General features: G+C 40.7%; 1 protein-coding gene across 3 annotated transcripts in view; it reads right to left on the bottom strand.

Annotated features, from left to right (window-relative positions):
* Positions 1–10264, bottom strand: part of nectin3b (nectin cell adhesion molecule 3b) — a 72011-nt gene that overhangs the window by 21717 nt on the left and 40030 nt on the right. The window contains exon 6 of one of the 3 annotated variants that reach the window (XM_061897757.1): positions 6715–9457. The exons of the other annotated variants lie outside the window; for them this stretch is intronic. Coding sequence (XP_061753741.1) covers positions 8823–9457 — 635 coding nt within the window. The 3' untranslated portion in view covers positions 6715–8822. Of the gene's footprint in view, positions 1–6714; positions 9458–10264 lie in introns of those variants that run through there. 3 annotated transcript variants of the gene reach the window in all.

Below are 10264 nucleotides of genomic sequence, written 5' to 3'. Positions count from 1 at the left end.
TTCTTTGTTTACTGTAATATTATTTTTTAAACCTTTATTCCTTCAGGTAAGGTGATTGAGAACAGAATTGCAATGTCAACCTGGCCAAAATGCAGTATTTACATCTACAACAGTACCTCAACTTACAGCTTAATTGGTTCTGTAACAGAGCTGTTAACTCAAAACATTTGTACTGTATCTCAAATCAACGTTTCCCCCAAAACAACACAATTTAAACATTTACAATGCCTTTTAAGAAGAAAAACACAAATTTACTGTAGATAAGTGTAAAAATAATACAATAGAATGTACTGCCAACATTTACAGTAGTTATATTGAGTAATATAGTAAAACATTTACAGTATTTACCTTAGAGAGTAGACTTCTCCAGTATCTCTTACCAGCTGCATTTATGTCGAACACACCATCAGCAGCTTTCCCTCATTTTCATTAGATATATTTTTGAACACCCTTGTCTAGTGTTAGACTAATTCTGCTTTATTATGGTTGTCCCGATACCAATATTTTGGTTTTGATTGATTAAAACTTGTATTAATAGATTGCACAGTTCAGTACATATTCCGTACAATTGACCACTAAATGGTAACACCCGAATAAGTTTTTCAACTTGTTTAAGTTGGGGTCCAGGTTAATCAATTTTGTACCAAAATGCATTTTAATTCTTTGATATTTTTCTAAATAAAAGGGGACCACAAAAAATTGCATTATTGGCTTTGTTTTAACAAAACATCTAACAGTACATTAAATATGTTTTTCTTATTGCAAACAAAGAACAATTTGGTCCTTAAATAAAATAGTGAACATACTAGACTTGTCTCTTAGTAGTAAGTAAACAAACAGAGGCTCTTAGTTTGTCTGCTGATGTATGCATTAACATATTGTGTCATTTATCATTCTATTATTTTATCAAAATTATAAAGGAAAAGCTGTAAAAATGGATTATGAATCCACTTGTTAATTTACTGATAATATCTGCTTACTTTTTCTTTTAACATGTTCTATTAAAACTTCTGTGAAAATGTAAGAATCACTTTAACTTCTGTTTGGACACTTTACATTAGTTTTGGATGATACCACAAATTTAGGTATGAATGCGATACCAAGTAGTTCCAGGATCTTACATTGGACATATTCAAAATCCTCAGGGACGGCGTGGCGCAGTGGGAAAGTGGCCGTGCGCAACCCGAGGGTTCCTGGTTCAAATCCCACCTAGTACCAACTTGGTCACGTCCGTTGTGTCCTGAGCAAGACACTTCACCCTTGCTCCTGATGGGTCCTGGTTGGCGCCTTGCATGGCAGCTCCCTCCATCAGTGTGTGAATTTGTGTGTGAATGGGTAAATGTGGAAGTAATGTCAAAGCGCTTTGAGTACCTTGAAGGTAGAAAAGCGCTATTCAAGTACAACCCATTTATTTATTTATTTATGTGTCCAGGGACCTATTTCCTGAGTTTATAAACATAATATGAATTTTAAAAAAAAAAAGGAAAAAAGATCTTGTGATGATAAAAAATTGATGTAATTATAATAGTAATATAGACTAGTATTCACTACACTATTGTACTTGGTATCATTACAGTGGCTGTCAGGTGTAGATCCACCAATGGCATTTGTTTACATTCAGGCGTGCTGGCTTTTGTTAGCGGTGACGCCAGTGAGCTGTTATATCCTCCTATGGTGTGTAGGGAAGCATGTTTAGCTATTCTTCCTCCTGCAGGGATGATACTTGTAAGAAACTCACGTTATTACTCGCCATGGAGGCAAGAATCAGTGATTTGGAAGTCGCTAAAACAATGCCGACTGCGGATGGATGTTCGCTGCTAGCTAAATAGTTTTAAAGCACCTCTTCCTGAGGGTGTTGCAATGTTATAGCTTCACCTTTTATCTTTAGTTTTTAGGCCAAAATGCCTCCATTCTCCCTTTTCTGTTTACACATCGTGTCTGCTTGTAAGAACTCTGTGATTGTGCGCTGCCGAACATGCTCCTCTGCTTGTAAACCCAGCAACGTCACGACGCATCACCATGCCCGTTAAAAAAATAAATAAATAAATAAATAGCAAACCAGTACATTTAAGAGTATAGTACCGTTTTTGGTTCATTAGTACCGCAGTACTATACTAGTACCGGTATACCGTACAACGCTAGTACTGACTAGCAGTTATATGCTGGAATTGGTGACAGGCTTGGTCACATTTTTGATTATTTCCTTTTATTTTAATGAATGTTATCGGTTTCTTCACAGCACCGTCTTTTGCACTCACTTTTTTCCCTACCATAGTTTGAAAACAAAGTTAGAGTAGGGAAGGGATTCACATGGCTGAATTCCAGAGGAAGGGGAGATGTGGGGAGTAATCGTTTTTGCAAAGCAGTCTTCTGAAAATGATGGAAAACACCACTCTACATAGCAACAGACGCTGTGGTCAAAGAGGGAACTGCAACTAAACACATTTTTGGACATCAAACACTGCCACCTGGCGACCAAAGTGGATCATGCAACCCCCCCAATTTGTCACATTTCATGTGTCAGGTTAACCGCGATGAATGGGGCCATATGAATCCCCTTCCTACAGCATGTCCATCTCTAACTATTAGGGATGTATTGGTATCATGGTATTAAGGCCACGGTATTGTGATATATGTGCAAAAAAATTTTATTAAAAAAAATGCCATAGTATTTCAATTGAAGTGGCAGGAATGTTTATAACAAACACACTTGGTGTTATCTAACACAAACAATGTTAAAATGTTCTAATCATATTTATAACTACAAACATGTTAAGTGCAAAGAATGCAGAAACATCCACGGTTTAAAGCAAATTAAAAAAAACAAAAAACCTTACAGTTGAGTGACAATGTAAACATCAAGTGTAAAACAATGTTCACTTTAGTGACTTAACTTGTACTTTATGAGAAGCAGTGTCCTCCACAGTGGACGTGTTTATTTGTTTGAAAAACACCGTTTCCTAGAAAAAAAAAAACAACTACCGGTAACTTACAAATTGATGGTTTCAAATATATTTTCTGGGTGACAGTTTATGAGTTGGCAACTTGTCCAGGCTGTCTGCTGCTTTCCGCCCCGCAACATCAAGAGAGACATTTCACTGGCAAAAAAATGGATGCATTGAGGATTTAACAAATAGATTTTCAGTTTACTAATTTTTCCCGCAGTGTACAGTTTTTTTTAATGGTGATTTCCCTTTGGGTGCTGCGACTTGACTGGCTGAGAGTAAGACCAGGGGCCGTATTTATAAAGCTTCTTACAATTACTCCTAAGAAGTCTGCTAAGAGTTGACTTATGAGTAAAGAAATTCTTCGCTGAAAGCTCCACTTAAAAGTTAGTTATCAAGAGTCTTACTCACACTTTCAGCGAAGTGTAGGACTGAATCTTAAAGGCCTACTGAAATGAGATTTTCTTATTCAAACGGGGATAGCAGGTCCATTCTATGTGTCATACTTGATCATTTCTCGATATTGCCATATTTTTGCTGAAAGGATTTAGTAGAGAACATCCATAACAAAGTTCACAACTTTCAATCCCAAAACAAAAGCCCTGCCTATACCGGAAGTCGCAGACGATGACGTCGCAAGTGTGGGGGCTCCTCACATATTCACTTTGATTTTAATGGGAGCCTCCAACAAAAAGGGCTATTCGAACCGAGAAAACGACAATTTTCCCATTAATTTGAGCGAGGATGAAAGATTCGTGTTTGAGGATATTGATAGCGACGGACTAGAAATAAATAAAACGCGATTGCATTGGGACGGATCCCGATGTTTTTAGACACATTTAGTAGCATAATTCTGGAAAATCCCTTATCTTTCTATTGTGTTGCTAGTGTTTTAGTGAGTTAAATAGTAGCTGATAGTCGGAAGAGTGTCTCCACGGGTGTCTTGACGCGCAGTGTCTCAGGGGAGTTGACGGCAGCTATGGACGGCACAAGCTCAGCTTTTCTCCGGTAAGAAGAGACTTTGAAACCACAATTTTCTCACCGAAACCTGCTGTTTGACCTTCCCTCGTGTTTCATGTTGTCTGATCCATAGTAAATTTTCACCTCCAGGAATTTTAAACAAGGAATCACCGTGTGTTTGTGTGGCTAAAGGCTAAAGCTTCCCAACTCCATCTTGCTACTTTGACTTCTCCAATATTAATTGAACAAATTGCAAAAGATTCAGCAACACAGTTCTCCAAAATACTGTGTAATTATGCCGTTAAAGCAGACGACATTTAGCTGTGTGTGTGTGTGCAGCGCTCATACTTCCTAAAAACCAATGACGTCTTGCGTACACATCATTACACGACGTTTTCAAGACAAAACTCCCGGGAAATTTAAAATTGCAATTTAGCAAACTAAAAAGGCCGTATTGGCATGTGTTGCAATGTTAATATTTCATCATTGATATATAAACTATGAGACTGCGTGGTGGGTAGTAGTGGGTTTCAGTAGCCCTTTAAGTGTCACACTCAGTGGTGAATTACATTACTATGTACCGTAAACTAAATTTTAGGTGACGTCATTTCTGTTTCCATAGAAATGATCAATCACGGAAGGGAATCCCTTGTCTAAGTATAAAGAAATATCTTAGAAATATTTAAGTGGACAATGGGAGTGTATATTTTGACAATAAACTACAAAATGATACAAAAACTATTGGCAATGAATCAAAAATAAATGTTTCCTTTTCAGCAGTTAGCTTCTGCTGAATTATCCGGGGTGTAGTTGGAAAGGCAATGAAACGCATGACGAGGTGAGGAGCAGTAAGGGATATTATTGTTTCCATGACAATTCTGCTTACTTATGGTTGTGATGGCCCCAAATCATCAGCGTTACACTGTTGCATTTTCCCAGTGGCGAGATATCGAAGCATTTTGATGATCTTTAGTTCTGCTGTAAAAGCTCTGCTGCGTGATGTTGCTGATGTGATGACGCCCCTTATTAAATCTCTGACAAAAATAATACCGGCTCTGTCTAAACGATACCGCTTGATCAGCTACTCGTCATCAAACAAAGCCAGGACATCCTTCCGCTCCCTGAACGTTCGCCCACATCTCTCTCGCCTCAGTGCCATCCCCCGCTGTCAACTCCTAACTACTTAGGACACCTCTGAAGGTCTCTTAAATATCTTGGAGAGTAGGAGTGATTCTTAGACTTAAGAACGTTGATAAATAGATTTTATTCTTAAGTTTGAGAAAAGGACTAAATTTCACAAATTCTCAGGACTTAAGTGTAAAATGGCACTCTAAGACGCTTGATAAATACGGCCCCAGATATTTCGGGTGGCTCTTACAGCTTGCTATGCCACCTAACGGCGGGGATGGCACATTTTCACTTGCAACTTAAATCATAACAATTAGCCAAAAGAGAGCGCTTATCTCAAAACTCTCTTAAGGTGGGACACTCTTCAGTTAGAGGGTGTCCAAAGATATATACCACAAAATGTCACAACTTTTTCAGAAAGTTATAGATAATTAGTCCACAATGATTACAAAAAAAGCCCGCAAAATCTAGGATACACAATGAAATTAATTAAATAAATATATTTTTTTACAATATGCAGAGGGTCAAAACAGGAAAAAAAAACAAGCGGAAGGGCCTTTGGACACCCTTGATCTATTCGTAACACATTTTGCCTGCTTCTATGCGACACACGTGGCGGGCCAGTAAAGACTACACGCTGACGCTGGGCGAGGTCAGCAAAGCAGACCATGAATTAAACGCCACTCTGCTCGGTGACCTGAAATGATGACAGGACAGTTACCATCCCCCCACAACCTGAAAGGCAGGGTCAAGGGTCACGCCGTCACCCTGGACGACAGCCCGGAAGGAGCAGATGTTAAAGTCACCGTTAAACTGCTGAGCTTTCCGTCAATGTATATTGCATTTTTTTTTTTTTTTTTACAGCTGGGCGATTGCGACAGTTTGATGCCACCTCTCTCAAAGAGGCGTCAGCGCTACTCCTCCTCTGTGTGCCATGAAAAGTATCCTTGGAAACGGGCGCGTGGCAGTCAATAAGCTACTTCACAAATCTTGTCTGCGCTCGAGTGGCTGAAAGTGACAACGCTTTACTTGGGTTGCACTCGGAGATGCTGCGTTTCAAGGTCAAGTGGGACCACGGCAAGCAGGGCATAGAGGTCATGAGAAACAATGGTATTTAAAAAATGAGCACAAGAATGTATGATTGATCACACCTTCACGTACTGTACATGGGACATTCCCGCCAGCTAATTTGCACAGCATCGTGCCCCCCCGACATTCCCACTCCTTTTTATGCCCAGGTAGCCGCTCCAGATGAGCTTGTTGCCATGGGGACAGTCAATGGCCTGGAGAGTGGGGACATGGGGCCGGACACCAACACTCAGCGTTTAATTTTACCAGCTGGGAGGGGAGACACGGGGGAACAGATGAAGTCACAATAGGTGGGATAAAATAAATAAATAAATAAAAATAAAGTAGGATCAGGAGGGTCTTTTTACGCTCAATCCATTCGGAAGATGTGACAACTGAACCAGTGTAATCCAAGATAATTCCCGCAGACTACACACTAATGAAGATCAAGTGAAGAAGCATTACATCATCGGCAGCGTCCCAGATGTGCATGCTGGATCTGAAGGAGCGGGGAGGGAGGGTGACGTGTGGAGGGGGTGGGCTTATGCAGCATTCGGGAGCCAGCGATGATGTCATTTATAGAAGCACAAAGAGGCAAAAAAAAAAAAAGAACTTGCATGTGCTAAGGTGCTTTATTTGGGATAAAGTATCTGGCAAAAAGAATGACTAATGCTTCACAGACATAAATATATATTTTTGTTTCACTTTCATTAACTTACATGTATATATACACAAAGGGAGGAAACAATAAAGGTGCTTGATCAGGTGACACCTAAGCTACTCACAGTGTTCGCTTACTGTGGCAATTTGTTACCAGGAAATGTTTAAGTTCCACTCATCATTTTTGAACATATGGCACTGAGCACAACTAGAAACACTGATATCTTCTAAGGCACTAGGCTATTTGTCTCATGTCGTCACTCAACCAAACTGTAGTATGCAGGGCTGAGCATTGATAAGCAAAAAAAAAAATGTATCCTTTGTGCGGTTTCCGTATTAGTGCATAGAAGCAAACAAAAGGGGGATTCAGCAGCCGTGCTTCCTGTCACCTGCACTCACAAACCTTATACAATTCAAATAAATGTGTATCTTTTTTTTTATAACTTTGCAGGACAGTCTGGAGGGACATCTGTTCATCATTCAACCCACATTCTAAGTTACATGTATTTTTAATAGATGGCCAATAAAAAACAACATTTTTAATTGGGAATATTTGAGGGTCTATTGCTACAAACCTTGCAAGTTTAAAAAGTTTGCAAACAGAATTTACTACAAAAGGCTAAATACAAAGGAGTGCAATTGTTCAGAAGTTATAAGCTCAGGCCCCCGCAGAGAAACAAATGTTGCTTAAGAAAAAACAACAATGACCTTAAAGATGGCATGCTTTAGGTTATGATGTGCGACTTGACACATCTTAATATGTAACCAGCGTGGCACTACGAGAATGGCTGCCTAGTCACAGCACAATGGTCACATCCTGCCTAATAACAATCATAATATCACAATTGAACTAATCCCCCTTTTGATGACTGTACTATATTTAGGTGGCATTTAAACGCATCTTCTAAACTACAGGACCCTGTGATCGGCTAACATATATTGTACTATTTAATACGCACGCCACGTCGCCATTGTTGTATTTTTACGCACAGACAAATATTTGGCCTCTTAGAGCAAATACTGTAAAGGTAATAAAACTACGGTTTACAAACACTATTTGTGCAAGAGAGAGATTGTTGTATCTCCAACATCCCGTCTGATAGGTAAGTGCACGTGCCAAAATAATTCACAATGGAAATCAAGTCCTAGGTCAGAAAACAAAACTTAAGTACAGTATAAATACTGACTGATTCAAACAAATGTCTTCACCTTGTCGGGGTTATACACACACACACCACAATTCTGGATAGATATTGCAGTAATACTGTTTCCAACTTAAAATGGTGGAGGAACTGGCAGACACAAACCTATTATTTTCCTCTGCTACATATTAGTTGTGAGACAGGCCCATTAGTGGCTAGTGTCATGGCAGTGTGGCATTAATAGTCAGCTGTACTGTACGATGGCAGCTATACTACAACCTGCTATTAGCAACCTATCTAAGAGCCTGTGATGATTAGTGCAAATTGTTCATATTAGAAGGACTAAACTGAAAAGGTTCATGGTTCCATATGGAGATGGTTATGTCTGCTGTTTGCAGTGACCGCACCACCTCTCTTGACTTTGCACAGTAGTACTAGTAGTCTGCTTAAGACCATCGCAAATCAGCAAAAAGGCAGTGCAGTTAATTCTACTTCCCTAAACGAGAGGTCTTCCGTGTCCGACAGAGACTTGGCCGAAGGACCAGTAGCCATCTAAGTAGCTATGATTAATTTTATGGCCCCATGCTTTAATCTCAGTGTCGCATGTTCAGAGGTCACAGGTCTTTTAAACAAATCAGTATGTGAAAATGAGGAGGTGTCACACGGCTGAGCGAGGCCACCGAGGGGTGTGGGGATGTGGCTTCCTCTGACAACATTAGTGACTCAACAGAAATTGTCCATCCGGGAAGTGCGCGCACATCGGGACATGGCCGCATGGCGGATCACAGCTCATCCACATCATGAACAGGAAAATAGCTCAAGTGTCTTTCAGGGTGCAAAGGGATTAGAAAAAGAAGAAGTTGTGTGCGTACAGAAGAAAAACTAAGGTGTTCTTTGATTTTTCAGATCAGGCGGCCGGTCAAACGTACCACTCCCTACGAGAGATAACAGAGCCATCTTTGTGAGAGACATAATCACCCTCCGGGCCGTTTGGAAGGTAGGGAGAGCCGTTCCTGATGGGTTTAGGAGAGTGCGTGTATCTGGGCCTCCTGGGCTGCTGCTGTGGACTACAATACTGTGTGTGTCCCTGCTGGGGATTCTGCTGGTTGCTGTGGTGACCGCCTTCCCTCATAGCCCTCGTATAGCCATTAGACGGGTATTCGTCGCCGCTGTGATGCTTCAGTTCGCGCCCACCCCATTCCTCCCGATCTTGGTCCTGATGGTGGTGGGCGCCGACGCCAGCTTTGGTGGCGTTGAGCTCGTGCTGCTTGCTGAGGGATTTCTGAAGATCGCTCGGGCCCGGGCACTGCTTGGCGTAGTAATCCCCGTGGAAGGTCTGCTGTTTCCGTAGGTAACACACGCCGACCAGAAACAGCAGCAGCAGCAGGAACAAAGCCCCGCCCACAGCCCCACCCACTACGGTGCCCAGATTACCCTCAGGTAGCGCTTCAAGAGTTGGGGAGCTGAGATTTGCGCGGAGTTTATTGTCCACTAGGGTGGAGGAGGAACCAGAGAGGACAGGAGCAGTAATGATGGAAGGCATGGTGGGAGGATCTAATGGAGGAAAAGAAAGTGGTGGGGAAGGGGGGGAGAAGGAGATATGAAGACACAGACAAACACAATGTCAGTGCAACTACATTTTACTACAGTAGGGTTCGGTTGACTAAACCACTTTGCATAAACTACAATCAAGATTGCACTCTCAGCATCCTACAGTTTGTAATGCAAATGTTTGTGTTAAATTTAAATGAATATATTAAACCTTGAGACCAGAGATGGCTACATTAAGTAGATGACAGGTAGATGAGGAAAAGAGGTTTGTAGCATTTTTCCCTTGTTGCATTTAAGCCTCTGGGTATTGTAGTATATAAACATTTACTTACTCGATTACATGTATTTATATATTTATTAACTTATATTTACGCATGGTTCTCCAGCTCCCCCCGCAACACCGAAAGGGATAAGCGGTAGGAAATGGATGGATGGAAGTTGCATTGGCAACATATTTTATATGCAACGCTGACCTTGCAACATAACAGATGTTGACGTGTGATGATTGTCTCTTACTTACTAACAGACATTACCGCTATAAAACACTCAACAGTTCACAAATGCTTTTAACATGTGTAAATGTGTTGGAACTAGGACTGTCAACGTTAATGCGATGATAACGAGTTGACTAGAAATAAAAAAAATAAAAAAACGGCACAAATTTTTTTAATGGTCGATTAACGCAAACTCTTTTTGCTACTCGAACCGTGCTGTGGCGGGGGAACTTGGCTGGAGTTCACTTGATACTGATAAACCACAAGCGAGCAGAAATAGACAAAGGAAAGTCAAACTCATGGAAATATCAGGTTC

This window comes from Nerophis ophidion, linkage group LG04 (assembly GCF_033978795.1).
Source record: "Nerophis ophidion isolate RoL-2023_Sa linkage group LG04, RoL_Noph_v1.0, whole genome shotgun sequence".
Taxonomy (NCBI): Eukaryota; Metazoa; Chordata; class Actinopteri; order Syngnathiformes; family Syngnathidae; genus Nerophis; species Nerophis ophidion.
Note: the sequence above shows the minus strand (reverse complement) of the source record. Positions and strands in the feature narration are given on the sequence as shown.